General features: G+C 49.9%; 1 protein-coding gene across 1 annotated transcript; it reads right to left on the bottom strand.

Annotated features, from left to right (window-relative positions):
- Nucleotides 1–2,189: 2,189 nt before the first annotated feature.
- Nucleotides 2,190–15,683, bottom strand: SF3A1 (splicing factor 3a subunit 1). Its single transcript, XM_030232770.2, has 16 exons — nucleotides 15,508–15,683; nucleotides 13,312–13,424; nucleotides 12,016–12,220; nucleotides 10,561–10,818; nucleotides 10,057–10,131; nucleotides 9,358–9,508; nucleotides 8,732–8,925; nucleotides 8,021–8,138; nucleotides 7,740–7,925; nucleotides 7,309–7,430; nucleotides 6,882–7,124; nucleotides 6,068–6,278; nucleotides 5,190–5,344; nucleotides 4,130–4,231; nucleotides 3,910–3,981; nucleotides 2,190–2,854 (listed from the first exon to the last, which is right to left on the bottom strand). Exons 1-16 carry the CDS (start codon nucleotides 15,571–15,573, stop codon nucleotides 2,753–2,755), a joined length of 2,373 nt encoding a protein of 790 aa, XP_030088630.1. The 5' UTR covers nucleotides 15,574–15,683; the 3' UTR covers nucleotides 2,190–2,752.
- Nucleotides 15,684–15,743: the final 60 nt, after the last annotated feature.

Raw genomic sequence — 15,743 nt, 5'->3', positions numbered from 1 at the left:
CAATCAGCCGCCGGGATTGCGGAAAGGAGAGCCCGCCCCTAAAGCTGATTGGTCTAGAGGACATGGGGAGCTGTCCGTCAAGTGCCGGCGGGTGTCGGTGAGGGGCGGGGCTCCGTGCGCCGGCAGTGGGGCAGCGCTGGGGCGGGAGGTACTGGGACCAGTACGAGACATAGCGGGATAGACGGGGACCAGTATAAGACTTAACAGGGCTGTATTGAGACCAGTACAGGACATAAGGGGCTGTACTGGGACCGGTATGAGATATAACCGGGCTGTCCTAGGTTCTGTATGAGATATAATGAGCTGTACTGGGACCAGTATGGGCCATAACACGCTGTACTGGGATTGGTATGAGATACAACACAGCTGTACTGAGATGTGGATGAGATATAATAGGGCTGTACTGGGACCAGTGTGAGATAAAATGGGCCACACTGGGACCAACATAGGCCATAGCAGAGCTGTACTGGGACCTGTAAAATGGGGCTGTAGCAGGACCAGACAGCCACAGTGGGGCTGTGCTGGGATGGCACTGGCATTCCAGGAAGGCTGGATACTGGGACTGCAGAAGGGTTGTGCTGGGAAGCACTGGGGCATCCACCAGGATCTGTTTCACTCTCCAGAGCTGTCCCTGCCCTGAAGATCTCACAGCCAGATCACCGCTGTGTCACCCCAGAGTCCCCATCCACAGCACCCCAGACAGGTAAAACCAGCCTGGCTCTCCCAAAAATAACACACCAAAGGATCTGTAGGAGACTGGGATGTGCTGAGACCTGTCCCAGGTAAAGCCTGCCATGGGCAGGTCCATCCCACCTCCAGAGCCCAGCGCTCCATTTCCTTCCTCTTACAGCACAGAATGAGGGGTATTGGAAGGATCCCTCTCAGGGTGGTACTGTGCCAAAAGGAAGAGGGAATGAGACTCCTTAAAATCAGCAACTCAACCTACTTCCAGATTTTTCTGGCAGCCAAGCCCCACCAGTCCTTGCCACTGAACTGGAAGGCTCCGATGGCGCTTGTTTTGTACCAGATCTCCACACACACAGTCTGTTGCAGCATTCATTCCTCGGATTTAGATGGAAACAGGCTGGCAAGGCTCCATGAAAGAGATTTCCAGGGGGAAGTTTTCTTGCTGGAGTGCCGGTAAAGGGGCTTGGCTGAAACTGTTACCGAGGGCACAGAGGGAACAGCTCCCATCAGGAGCTCCGTCGTGCCCAGCACTGCAGGAGGAGGAACACAGGGTGACCTTCAGCACAGCCCAGCCCGGCCCCGGATACAAACACAACTTCTCCATTTCAGAGCTCCCTTGGCAGTTTTTTTCTATCCGCTCTGGAAAACCCCGCTCACTGCCTGTTTTCTCCAGGATTGTACCTATTGTCTGGTTCTGAAGAGAGAAGGGAAGTGATTATCCTGCCTTCCTGCAGGGCAGGAGCACCCTGCACCCACCATCCAGCCACATGCTCCAGATTCCTGCAGCAAGGAGGGGAGCAGGCTGTGACAGGGACATGTGGGGACCTGTCAGAGACAAACAGCTGGACACTGTGGTCAGGGAACACCAGCCACCTGGGCTGGGACAGTGCCAGCCACCGTCCCCACAGCCACAGGGCTTCCTCCTGATCCCAGGGGAGCACAGCAGAGGCAGGAGGATGCAGGCTCTTCCCTCCTGCTTCATCCCTCTCTCCCCTCCTAAGCATGGAATAAGGTAAACAGGATGTTCCTATGCTGCCTGGCCATGACTAAAAATATATATAATAATAAATGTATGGCTTTGGTTACGCAAAAAAACCAGAAGTACCCAAATTCCAGACACCTGCCTCTTCCTGGGCACCTAATTTCATTAACTTTGCTGTGTTGTCTTTCTATCAAATGCTGACTGAAGGCTCAGGAATCATCTGTTTTCCAGACCCAGATGCTCTCCAGGACCAAGAGATTCCAGCTGCAGGATAAAATTGTTAAATGACATTTTCCGATAAAATTCTTGCTAAGTTCAGTGTATTTTTCCCCCCTCACACATAAGCATTCCTTCAGGAATGACTGAGGAGCACCAGGGAAAATTCAACAAGCCCCTTTTCTTGTAGCTTTTCCCAGAAATTAAGAGGATTTCCTATTGTAAACTGCTTAATTACAAATCCTGATGTATTTTCCCATCCGGGTGCTCCAAAACCAGGCACATCTCCATTAAAAACCCCGAATCCAAGAAAGGAGAGCCACACATTTATTAAAACAAATCACAGGCTGTCCAGGGCAGACCCAGACCTTCTTTATCACAGGAACAGCAACACAAGCTCATGCCAAGGGACAAAAATCTTCCAAGTCAGGGTCCACACAAGATCCAAGACAGGGAAAGAAGAACAAGGGGGTTAATAAGTGTGTGGAGAAGAAGTTTTCAATTAGCAAGAGGTTAAATGAAGCAGTGAGTGCTGAGGGCAGACAGATGATGCTCCTGGCCACCATAAATCCCTCAAAGATGGATCTAAACTAAGCTGGGCATGACCTTGATGATGTCTTTTCCAAATGGGATTCAAGGGAGAGCCTGCACTCAAGCAAAGCATTGATCACTACAGACTATTCACTATACTGACACCTTTTGGGGCTCCACCAGCTTTCTCATCAGTGGGGGCCAAAGTCTCTCTGTTCAAACTACTGCTGGGGGGCAGTGGATACAGCCCCAAAAAGGCCAGAATGGAAACAGGATTAGGGGGGTTGGGGTTGGGGTTACAACACAGACACGTTATGTCTCAGGGCTCCACACCTCCTATTTCTTCCTGCCTCCTCTCTCTTTGAGTGCCAGGTGAATCAGAGAGCCACTGGTCATGTTGTAATAAGCCAGGGAGTTGGAATCCTTGATGAAGATGCCCTGAGGAGAGGAGAAAAGGATAAAAGAACCACGAAAGAGCAGTCAGAGCACAAACCTCAGCGTTGCCTTCCCAGATTCCCACCCAGATCCCAACCCTCCTGGCTGTACACTCAGAGCAGGGGGATGACAGAACACTGCAGGCTTTGAGGACCCCAGAGAGATTCCAGTGTCCAAGGTGGACACTGGAGGTGGGTACAGAATCCTAGAATGGTTTGGGAGCCTAAAGATCCCCCCATCCACCCCCCTTGCCACAGGCAGGGACACTTTCCACTAGACCAGCCAATATAGACAATGTGGCTCCTACAACACACAGATAAAGAGCCACCACAATGGGAGTTACTCAGGCTCCACTCTCCCCCCACCTTTTTTTTTTTCCCTTAAAAATAATCAGTTCAGCTCCCTTTCTTGTTAAGGGTTAACAGAATATCTGTCCACAGATGAACTCGGAGGAGATAAGTGCACAAAGTTCACTGCTTAGGCAGCAGGTTGTGCCTGCCTGGGCACATGCATGACTGGAAATAAGTCATTAAAAAGGAACGGGGCTTTTCTCACAGCTCTGGCTCCCAGAGGAAAGAGAGAAGAGAGAGTGAGCCTTCCCTTCCCTGTTCTGGAGAAAGCCTTCCCTGAGCTGCCAGAGTTCCAAAGCATGCTCGCCCACCTCCCCGAGCACACAGCAGAGCTGTGGGAGCAGGCTGCTGCAGTTAAATGTCAAAAAAAAAAAAAAAAAAAAAAAAAAAACCCAAAAAAACCAACAACAACAAAACTCTAATAAAACAAGACGCTGATTTCAGAGAAAGCCACACCAAGTTTGGAAGACTCATCTGCAGCAGCAACAATATGAAAATCCACTGATTTAATCTCCTACTAAAAGCCTGTCCTGCTGTGACAGAGGGCAGATCTGTCACAGCTGGGCTGTGCAGGCAGGAAAAGCATTCCCTTTGCTCTTCCAGTATCTCAGAGTGCATTAAATTATACATTATAATTCTTCTTTTCAAAAAAGTCATGTGAGAGAATGCACTGAAGAAACAACCAGCATTTGAAGACCTTATACCCACCTCATACTGCAGCTTCTGCTTCCCAGCTGGCATCCCAGTGGCCTCGTGGATCTTAACCTTTATTACAGACACCTGGGGAGGACCAAAGGGCTCCTTCAGTGCTTTTGTCCCAGTCCTGCTCCCCAGCCCCGTGGAGCTGCAGTGTGGGGAGCAGGCTGAGCTCCCAGCTGCTGCTCTGACAGGCAGCACATGGAGCAGGGCAGGAGGATGAGCTACATGCCTGGTCTGAGAGGGGCAGGGTGAACACCAGCACTTGGCCATTCAGCTTCCATTCCGTCTTGTCCTGCATGTTGGGAACCTGGACTTTGACCGTGACCGGGCCCTATGGGAAAACACAGATAAAGTCTCTCAGGGCTGTAGTAAGACAGCACCAGAATAAGTGTTCATTCCCATATCTTGGTTCTTCAGTAAACACACCAAATGTGTTTACAAGTTACTCCACTGCTCCCACAATAAAACATTTGGTTGGATTTCTCTTCCTTTCGTGTGCCATCTATCAAGCACCACATGTGCTGATGGTGTCACAGGGGGAGGGTGTGAAGCACTGACCAGGAGAGAGAGCACTGAGCTTCTCTGTGCCCATGAAACCACAGAATCAGATCGGTTTGGGTTGGAAAGGACCTTAAAGTCCTTCCAGTCCCACCCCCTGCCATAGCCAGAGGACAACTTCCACTATTCAGGGTGCTACAAGCCCCATCCAACCAAGGACACTTACAAGGATGGGGCAGCCACAGCTTCTCTGGGCACCCTGTGCCAGGGCCTCTCCACCTTCCCAAGGAACAATTCCTTCCCAGTATGCCATCTAAATCTCCTCTCTTACTTTAAATATTCCCAGAAAAACCATACAGCCCTTCCTAAGGATTTAAAACTCCTCCTGTGACACTGGCACTCCTCAGGAAGGAAGAGAGGCTCACATTTAGCTCACCTTGTTAGGAATACACCACATTACCCTACTATCATGCTGGCATTGATACTCTAATCTCTTTGCATCTCCTGCTTAGCTCTCCTCTCTCTAAAAGCTCATTAGCAACTTTAGTTCTTCTCTGCATTATAACCTACCTCTCACTGCCCTTAATTACAGAAGAGCATTATCCCACCCTGTGTAGCTCTTCTCATCAAGAGACAAAGGAGTTTGGTTTGCTCAGGAATGACAAAAGAAAGGAGATACCTCAGGAAGTCCATTTCTTGCCAGGTATTTTTGCCCCTCTGCGCAGGGAACTGGCTTTACAGCCCCTCTGAGCTGGAGTGGAGCAGCCCAGGACTCTGACTCAGACATGTACCTTGTTCCTGCGCAGAAATTCCTCCTCTGGAATCAGGCTGTCCTCACTCTTCAGCTTCTTGGAGACTGGCTCATCCTCCATGGGTGGCGGGGGGTGGACGGGAGGCATCGGTGCAGGGGACGGGACCGGAGCCACGGGAGGAGCAGGGACAAAGGCTGGAATGGATGGGGACACACAGCACAAGCCACAGTCACCCCCTGAGTGCACAGCAAACGCCCCCTCACAACAAAAACACTCTGAGCAGAGCAGCACAGGCTGAAAATAAATGCCACAATACATGGAGGAAGTTACAACCAACAGCAACATGCAAACTTCAAACATTCAGAGAGCTCTTATATTGGGAAGCATTCCAGGAAGAGATAACAAGGCATGAGAGCTTCCTGCAGATCTTGCAAAAAAAGAACACGCTCTCAGTTTGGCAGGCAGCGGTGCCAGCTCCTCCAGTTAGGGAAGAAAAGATGAAAAAAAGGAAGAATTGCTTCTTACATTATGCTTTTTAACTTCAAAGCACCTAATGAGGAAAAGGGCCAGCAAACAGCTTTTCCTCCAGCAGCAGCAGCTTCTGTAAGGAGCTGTAACACCCACTGAGGTGCTGGCAGCTTCTCTTTACCCTGCATTCTTAATTTTCACCCGGGCAGGCTCCTGGGGCCACAGGACTCCCTGCATTTAATGGTGCAGGAAGAGCCTTGAGCCCAAAAGCATGACTAGATAAGCCATACCAAACACCCCCAAACTCTTAACAGCACAACTTAGTGCCTGCAGTCCCAGTTACACACCAGAACCAGGGCACAGGAGGAAAAAGACTCCAAGCCAAAGCCCACTCTAAAAGAATTATCCAACAATTCCCCAGGAAAATTGAAGCCACCAAAGCCACTGACCTGTGGGGACAATCATGGGGGGCGGGCGGGGGCTCATGATGGGGGGAGCAGAGGGGGGCATGGGCACCACGTTGATGCGTGGGGTGTGGATGATGGGAGGCATGGGGGTGGCTATGACAGATCCTGGGGGCAGCCGGACCACGGACGTCATGGGGGGGCGAGGCATGACCGGCACTGCAGAAACCACGGCGGCACGCACGGGAGGAGGCATCTGGGAGAGAAGGTGAAGCTCTTCAGAAGAAATGTCCAGGGCTGCCCACAGCCCCAGTTAAAGTAACAGGGAAACACAACCACGGGGTCTGCTGCCCAAAGACTCGCAGGGAGCCTTAGTGGCCCAATCATATGGGCAACCCATGCTGCTCTGAACAGGCACAGAAGCCTCATTAACAGATTAAAGGGGTCCTCCTTCCCTCCCCTCTTTGGGATCAGACCTCCAGGCACTTAGTTCCTTTGCTAAATTGCTGTTTGGGACTCACAGCAGATCCCTTCTTACCATGGGCTGCTTTCGTCCAACATCACTCTACACCTATAAAGGCCCCCAGCCATCCCTTTTTTAGCCATTTCTCTGTCTCCAAAATCCCACTGCCTGGCTGATCCCAGTCTTTTTGATACCTCTAAGTAAAAACTCCACCAGAGTATTATATTCCATTTTTAACAGCAAGTTCAATAAGGTTCTTCTAGTATTTCCAAACTACTTTTAAACTACAAACTTCCTATAAAATCATCTTCCATGCCAGCACACTTGACCTCCATCAGGACCCCTCCTAATTAACTACAGTCCCAGTAATTGGCTTCTGAGAGCCCAAACACTCACGGTGGGTGGGCGAGGTACAGATGTGATGGGCTGGGCACTGGCAGGGGGGTTGGAGGCTGAGGAAGGAGGGGGTGGCTGGGGTATCTCATTGGGTTTGCTGGGCCCGATCTTCTCCTTGCTGTCATCCTCTGGCACCAGTCCCTTGGCCTTGTGGATGGCTTCAATTTGCTCTTGCAGAGTGATATTGGCCTGAGCAGCCTGCTGTGTGCGGGCCATGCTGCCCGAGTGGCCATCCCAGGTCACCTGAGAGAGTAAAATAAATCAGATTAACCCAACCTGGCCAGACTGCAAAGAAATCCAGAGAGCAGCTTGATAGAAAGAAAAAAAATTCAAGACTCTTGTGTCCCTGAGCATACACAATGCTACAGGGCCCTATTACAAAAAGAACTCCAACCAATCAAATACAAATTCCCAATTTCTACTTTACCTTTTCCTCTGGTTTCTGGATCTCTTCTTCACCAATCTTTTTACCAATGGCAGTCTCCTCTACACCAAAGATATCAGTACGACGCTCTGCCAGCTGCTTCAGGCTGCTCTCAATATCCAAACCTGAGGGAACAAGAGCAATCCTTATCACAAGGAATAAAACTAAGCCTCTTATTGATCTTTCTATTAGTTGATACCTAGTGGCTGAGTGATACTCTTTTCACACTGAATATTCTGAGTTGGAAGGGACCACAAGGACCTTTAAAGTCCTAATCCTGTCCCCTTTTTTTTTTGGAAAAACACTGCCCAGCAACAGCTGACAAACATTCCCATCTCATTATCACAGAAAGGGCAGCACACACAGAGCTCCATTTCAGATGGTCCTGCTTAGTGGGGGCAGTGAGGGGCTGTGCAATAAGTGCTCAAGCTGACCTGGGGCATAGACCTCGTCATCACTCTGCTTCTCCCGGATGGATCGATCTCGCTGCTCCAGCCACCGTGGATCCAGGAGCCCAATCCTCATGTGCTCCTGCATTTTACTGGCAGGAATCTTTTCTCCAGTGATGGGAGACACCAAGTACTCATCCGGAGCCGGGGCAGGTGGCAACGGTTTTGAGGCTAGGAGAACAAAACCACAGTGTTGGCTCAGTCTAGAAACAAATGGTTTGGGATTCTTCAGGAAGAAATAAAGGTGATTTTTCAGTTTGATTTACCTTTGGGATCATAATCTTTCCGCACAATGACTTGATCTGGTGTGGGAGGGAGAGGGGGTGGCATCGGGGTTTCTGGAGGAGGAGGAACCTTCTGACCTTCATCTTCATCATCTGACCCCTTATTGAAAAGGAAACAAAAGTCACAACCAAGTTCCAGTGGTCAAATTCCTTCGAGACATCCTACACAGTGCTGTAAGAACAGATTATGCAGCTTCAAAGCAATGGAGCTGTTTTGGACACCTATGGCATAGTGGTTCCTCTGGTCCATGAATCAGAAATTCAGCAGCCCCAGAAGAGGAAGCAAATATTCCTCAGCTTCCACATTATAGCAGTCATGCACACAGGGGCTCACAGTTAACCACACTCTCGTTCCCTGTTACCAGAAAAACAGCTTACAGTGGGCAGAGGCTAAGATGAGTCATCTTTCAGTGCTCCAGACTCTGGGCACAAAATAGCCTGAAAGACTTAAAACCACAGAAGTATAAAATCCACACCACTGAGTGCTAAGATTACTGGATTTCTCTCTTGGAACTTGAATTGTCATGGAAAACATTAAAAAAAACAACCTTATTCCAGCAGTAACAGGTTGTTTGGAGATGTCATCAGAGGGAAATTTCATTTCCTCAAGAAATGAAAAACTATTTACAGTGAAAGCGGGGACCATCATAAACCACATAAACTTTAAGGGACAAAATGCTGTTTTCCAGTTACCTCATCCATATCCTGCACTTGTGTGTCCTGATCCAGCTGGGCTGGAGGCTCATCTGTTTTCTCTTGCTTTTCATCTTCCTCATCTGATTCCACCTCCATCTCCACCTCCTCACTTTCCCCAAACTTCTCATAACGCTCCTGAATCAGGATTCGAGCTCCCAGCTCTTCTGGAGTGGTGGGAGGAGGGAAATTCCCTACAATGCAGAAAACGGAGCTTCTGTTTCTCTATCCCATTTCATTACTCAACACACACTGACAGAAATACCAATTCTTCAACAGAAAGCAGTGGCAACAAAATCCCTGGCAGCCAGAGGACGAGGAAGGGAATGGATGGAGTCTATACAAACACCAGCATGACACATTAAGATAAAGTGACATAAATAGAAGGACTACTAGAAAGTGGGACAAGCTCTTCTGTCCTGGTAGAAGTGGAGAAGTGGACACTACTGCAATTCTGGACTTCCTTCAAGAAGAACATCAGTGACTCCAGAGAAAAACAACAGCCTGCAAAATGTCAGTGTAAGGCTTTTCCCTTCAACTCTGAAGGATAAAAGGCTGTAAACCCCAATGCCTGCCTAAAAATGGCACTTCAGGACACATTTTCTGACAACATTGAACATCAGTACCTTGCTCATTGGGCTGGAAGTCAACTGTTTCCACAACCACAAAGTCGTGCCAGTCAATCTGGGCATATGCAACACGCTCCTTCTCCTTCTCCTCCTCTTCCTTCTTTCTCTCTCGCTCCTGGAACTTGGCCCACTCCACTCTGTAATAGACCTGCAGGAGCAGACAGAGCACAGTGTCAGACAAAGAACAGCATAGCCGCCTCACTGCTGGTTTGCAAATGAAAGGAGGAACAGCTGGAGCAGTGTTAGGCTGAGATCAGGGAAAGGTTCTTCTCCCAGAGGGTGCTGGCACTGCCCAGGCTCCCCAGGGAATGGGCACGGCCCCGAGGCTGCCAGAGCTCCAGGAGCCTTTGGCCAGCACTGCCAGGGATGCCCAGGGTGGGGTTGGTGGGGGGTCTGGGCAGGGCCAGGGGTGGCCTGGATGGTGGGATCCCTCCCACTCAAGATATTCCAGGATTCCACTCTGTAAGCATTTGGAAATGGGGCTGTGCAGTATCTCTGTGCTACCACAAGCTACTCCCAATACAAACACCAGCTGCAGCTTAAAGCAACTTTGAGCCCCCTGTATTTGAGTGACAGTAAGTGACACATCCATTTTATTTTCTATTTGCTGCCAACAAGCCAAAAACATGCAAAGAGAAAAAAATTCAAAACACAGCAAAAATGCTTCAGCATTTTAACAAATTTTTTCTGGAATACCTGATCCAGGACTTCCTTGGGATTTTCAGCCTCCTTCTTGAGCTTGAGGAGTAAGCCCTTTGGTGGGATCAAGATCTGAAACACATTTTGCACGACAGTTGGTGACAGCTCTTTGTGCCAAAGCCTCTTTCAGTGCAATTACTCCCTTTCCATGCTGCTAAAAATACCAGCAGACCCCCAGGACTATATCCCATTTATTCTACTGCAGCCCTCTCACTACTTACTGCAGATCCCTGCCCTTCAAAATATTAATTTGTGGCCTTCCAATTATCCTTCAGATTAAAAAAAAAACCAACAAAAAAACCCAAAACAACCTTCACTGAGATTACAGTAGTGTGTGGTACATTTAGGGGACAGCCCACTGTGTTCAGCACAATATTCACTCTGAAGAGTAGGATTTAAAGGCTGGATTCCTGGATATTTTCCAGCCTGGCTGGTTTGCAGGGCTTCATCAGCCCTCTGAACTCATTCCTGCCGTGGAAGGAATCACCCTGCCTGGAGTACCTTTGTGTACTGCTCCACCAGCTTGGTGAAGTAGTTGAAGAGGCTGTGCTGGGGGCGAAGGAAATCAAACTGGTAATTCCTCTGCTCCTTCTGCATGAGCTGGGTGAGGAACTGCCTCCCGTTGCGGGCCACAAACTGAGCCGTGAGCTTCACCACGTCCAGGTCGAAGGCCGAGATGGACGGAGGGTCCGCGATGAACTCGAACTCGGGCGGGGGCTCCTTGGGAACCACGGTCTCCTGGATCACCTGGGCCTGCACCTGCAGGGAGAACACACAGCCCCGTGACTTCCTGGGATGCCTTGGGAAGGCTGAGCTAGAACAGAGGCTAGACAGAGCTAAAGGATAAAGTAGGGATTTGTTAAGAGGCCTCAAATAAATCCACCTTGGGCAGCACAACCCAAAATGTCACAAAATGGACAACAGGTCACGGGGTCTCTCACTTTTATAAATTTTGGTCCGTTTGCATATCGGAGTTAATTGTCCAATTCCAGGTTTAGCCCATGCAGTCCCATCCTTCTTATTTTCTCTCTCCAGCCCACGTTGTTTGTGCTCTTGAGCCTAAGATTTGGATCATTTGTCCTTGGTCCCCAGCTAGAGAAAGAATTGTTTTGTCTCCCTACTCTGTGAAGAGAGCTCACCATCCCATAATATGAAGCCTAGACTTACACACTAAAGCAGAATAGAATCTGAAAAATACAAAAGCTATAAGCTGAGGCATCACCTGCAAGGAACAGTCACCAAACACTCAGGAGAATCTTTTTTTCCCTCCAGCTGCTACAGGAACGTAATGCCAGTTGCCATCCTGGCAGGCACAAGGATGAGAAACCATCAGGTATAATTATTACTATTAAAAATGTTGTTCCAACACAAACACATCTGGAATGTATCAGGACTTTGCTATAGGCCTCCCAGGGCCAGCAGTGTGGCTGCTGGCCATGCCAAGCATGGAAAAGCCCTGGATTCACTTCATGCCCTTTTCCCACCCAGAATGTTTGAAGGCACAGCTGAACAAGGTGAGCTGCATTTTGTACCCCAAGTTTTAAGGGGAGGTCGATCCTTCTGGCAGGAAAAGTTTCTACAAAACAGTGCATGAAACAATGCCAAACAGAACCCCAAGGGATTCCCAAGGCTTGCCTCTGCCACATCCAGTTCAAGTGATCCCTAGTGTAAGTACTCTGTAAGTCAACACAAAGCTAAACTTAATTAACACGGACCAGTTAAACTGTATTTGGCAGTTTCCAAAAACTCTGAGTTACCAGCACATGGGAGATGCACACCTGCATCAAAACAAAGCCCCAGACCCTCAACTCCAAGCTTCTCACTGTTGGCATTTTGACAACTGTACAAACACTGCTTCTTCTTCACTTTCAAGCTTCCTTTCTTCTCAGCCGCAGGCTGTGACACCACTCCAAAGTGACCAAATTCTTCCCCAAAGGGATGAAAAGGAACACTCACCTTCTGAGGGAGCTGCTGCTGGGCACTCTGCTGCTGCTGCATGACCTTGGGGATGGCAGCTGAGGGCTCCTGGGCTTTGCCCTCCTTGAACTCGCTGACCTTGTGCCGGTAGTAGGCATGGTAAGGGTCGTTGGGGTTCAGGAAGTTGAACTTGGGGTTATTTATTTCATTCTGACGAATTCGGGCTTCAAACTCTGGACCATTTCTGGGGAGCAGGAAGAAAAAATGTTTAGACCATCATCAACTCAAGGGTAAATGTCTCCTTCAGACTAGGACATGTTGAGGCACCAGCCCCTTGGAAGATCATTTTCTCTTTCACATGTGAGGAGTTTCTCTCTCAGTAGCTTCCACACAGCTGGACACACAAAAGTTAGATGCAACTGTCCCCCTAATTCTGTCTTTAATGTGAATATTAAAAATTCACACTCACAACTGTTCCACAGTCAAATCTGTCTGCACTCAAAGGTCATTTCCACCACTGACTGAACTTTACAGTTATGAAGCATGAAGCTTACAAGTTACTTACTACATCAATTTTATCTGCTCTATTAACAAGTTCTCAAGATTAATTTCAGTTCCAGAATGATGATATAAGGGAAAAAAACAGGTAAACATCAGCCTGTGCAGGGACTGACCAGCCCAGAGTGCTGCATTTAGGAGCCCCAGTCTAGGTAACATCCCTTCCTCCCACCTAAAGCACGAGCCAGCTATTTCAGGGCAGTTTGAGAAAATTCCCAGCTCCCACAGGGTGTTCCTCTTCATATTCTCTGGATATCTCCCAGTCTCATTTAAAAATTCCACTTCCTCCAAAAGAGGAGGTCTCTGCAATCCCAAGGGATAAACACAGTCCCTTATGCTCAGAAGCAGCCAACACTCCTTGGCAGCACTTTAGACATGAGTTACACCATAAGGGTTTGACTGGAGCAGCATTTAGGAATTCTCTGAAACCAAACCCCAGCACATTTTAGCACTAAAACACAGCCCTGACTCCTGTACCAAGACGCCCTTTGCACCTGGAATTTGGTTTCCCCTTCAGATCATTCAGTACAGGCCCTGTTACCCAGTTATTGCAGCACCCACTGCACATCTAAACAAGGACTTTATTTATTTACTATCAGTTTCTCCAGCAAAGGGTGTCTTACACCCTCTTCAGTAGAATATTGTTGTTTCTTTTCTCAATCTTTAAAATCCTTCATGCAAAACCACAAAACTGGGACCTCCTTCAGCTTCTAGAGCTGCACTGAACAGCAGAAGCATGAAAATCCAGGAGAGAGAGACACCAGCAGTGCCACTCACCTGGCTACAAAGCTGGCAGTCTTGTCCACAATATTCCTGACCTCTGGAGGAGGGTAAATAATTCCCACCACAGGCTTAGCTGGTGCTGCCTCCTCTTTAGGCTCCTCTTCTGGCTGTAATAAAGAGAGTTTCATTGCAAAAGGTGAAGGGGTGTCAGGATTAGGCACTCCAAACACACTCCCAACTGCACACAGGAACCTTTATCCATCCTCCTCCTCAGCCCCTCAGTCACTGAACCGGCTGAACAATGTGGATCATCCATCCCACCAGTTCCTTGGATTCTCAGGGGCAGGGAAAGCAGGGCAACAGGGAGGGTGCCTCCATGGGAACCACAACAATTTTCACTGTATCAGCCTTGACCCCAAGGCTGTTTTTAAATTCTGAGCCAGGAGTCTCCAGTAACATTTCCAGCAATAATTCATAATTCCTCACCACCTGTGGAAGTTCTGTATCTTCCTAGGGGCCTGTGGGACCTAAATTATTAACTCCACATTAAATAATCACAGCTTTTAATGCCATTGTAGCTGCAACAGAAACTGTTTTGAAGAGAAAATCTCCAACAGAGTGTTCTTCTCACTGATGTTACAGGAGGATCCTAACTAAAATCCCAGAACCTTCCCTGTGGATTGCTCTGTATTCCAGTAAAACCAGGAGCTGCTTTTGCAGGATACTAAAGATACTGCTTCTCTTCCTCACCAGACAGCTTCCAAGAAAAGATGTTATAAACCAGGACAGATCTGCTGGAAACATTTATAATCCTAACAGGAACAGTCGGGGATAACTTAAAATTCACGTAGAGCTCCCAGCTCTGCCAAATCCATGAAGAATCCAAGCCAGAAAATGATCTCAGGTCAAACTGGTCCCTGGCAGTGCCCCAGGCCAGGCTGGACAGGGCCTGGAGCAGCTGGGACAGTGGAAGTGTCCCTGCCCTGGCAGGGGTCGGATGAGATGGGCTTTAAGGTCCCTCCCAATGTAAACCATTCCATAAAATACATCCCTAATAAAGTATGTTAACAGAAAGGCACCAGGAACATTTCTAGTTTTTATTCCCACTCCCTCAGAACATCATCTTGAGGAGCTAAAGGATGGGGCAACACCACACTTGAGATATTTTATTTAACAGAGGTGCCAAGTTGCCTTGGTAACATTTGTGCATAAAAGCCACTGGGTTTTTAGGAGGGAATCACAATTTTCCACGGCTCTCAGTGAGATCAGCTCCAAGAGTGCTGATGCTGCTGTGTGAGAGTCAGGACAGCAGCTCCAGCTCTGTGGGAGCTGTATTCCCATCTCAGGAATGCACAACGAATGAATATTCCCATCTCAGGCTGCAAAGAACATGAATGAAAGGATCTGGGAGGGTGCTGGGACACACAGCCCTGCCACACTCCCTCAGACTTTTAATCCTTCCACACATCATTCCTGGAGCCAGGCAGCTCCTCCAGCTCCTGGCATCCCACACTCACTGCAGCCACAGCCCTGGGGCACAGCTAGGGAAGGGCTCAGCTCCTGCCCAGCCCCAGCAGGATCCTGCTGTCTCCAGGGAATCATGGAATGCTTTGGGTGGGAAGGCAACCTAGAGCTCATCTCACACCCCCCCCTCCACTATCCCAGGCTCCTGGCATTGGGCACTGCCAGGGATCCAGGGGCAGCCACAGCTGCTCTGGGCACCCTGTGCCAGGGCCTGCCCACCCTGCCAGGGAACAATTCTTAATTCCCAATCTCCCATCCATCCCTGCCCTCTGACAGTGGAAGCCATTCCCTGTGTCCTGTCCCTCCAGCCCTGGTCCCCAGTCCCTCTCCAGCTCTCCTGGAGCCCCTTCAGGCCCTGCAAGGGGCTCTGAGCTCTCCCTGGAGCCTTCTCCTCTCCAGGTGAGCACCCCCAGCTCTCCCAGCCTGGCTCTGGAGCAGAGGGGCTCCAGCCCTTGGAACATCTCTGGTGCCTCCTCTGGACTCTGTCCAGCAGCTCCAGGTCCCTCCTGTGCTGGGCCCAGGGCTGGGGCAGCGCTGCAGGTGGGATCTCACCTGAGTGGGGCACAGGGGTCAGTGCAGAGCTCCGGACTAAACCGCAGCTCCCCCAAGCCAAGCCCAGCCCAGCCCGGTCCGGTCCGGTCCGGTCCGTGAGGGCCTCACTCCCACCCCCCGCGCCATTCCCCGCTTCCCTTCCCTCCCTCACCGCCGCCCCTCCCCGGTTCGCACCGGTTTGCTCTCAGCAGGGGGCGCGGGCTGCGCCGGAGGCACAGCCTGCACGGGTCCGGCGGGCATGGCGCTGGCGGGGCCGGGGGCTCCGCGCCGGGCGGGGCCGATCGAGGGGCGGGCGAGGTTCGGGCGGGAGCAGCGGCGGCGCCGGCACCGACTGGAGCGAAATGGCGGCGGCGGGCGCTGGGCCGCGCGTGCGCGCCGGAAGTGACGCAGGTCCGCGGGGCGCAGGCGCG

This window comes from Serinus canaria, chromosome 15, assembly GCF_022539315.1.
Source record: "Serinus canaria isolate serCan28SL12 chromosome 15, serCan2020, whole genome shotgun sequence".
In the NCBI taxonomy this organism is placed as follows: domain Eukaryota; kingdom Metazoa; phylum Chordata; class Aves; order Passeriformes; family Fringillidae; genus Serinus; species Serinus canaria.
Note: the sequence above shows the minus strand (reverse complement) of the source record. Positions and strands in the feature narration are given on the sequence as shown.

Bases quoted from the DNA above. Each gene is read 5' to 3' on its own strand.
- SF3A1 (XM_030232770.2), bottom strand. From the start codon at position 15,573: ATGCCCGCCGGACCCGTGCAGGCTGTGCCTCCGGCGCAGCCCGCGCCC. The intron at 7,125-7,308 runs GTAAAGTAGAAA...TTACTCTCTCAG, and splicing joins TCCAGAAACCAGAGGAAAAG to GTGACCTGGGATGGCCACTC. The intron at 4,232-5,189 runs GTACATGTCTGA...GTTTTCCCATAG, and splicing joins AATTTCTGCGCAGGAACAAG to GGCCCGGTCACGGTCAAAGT.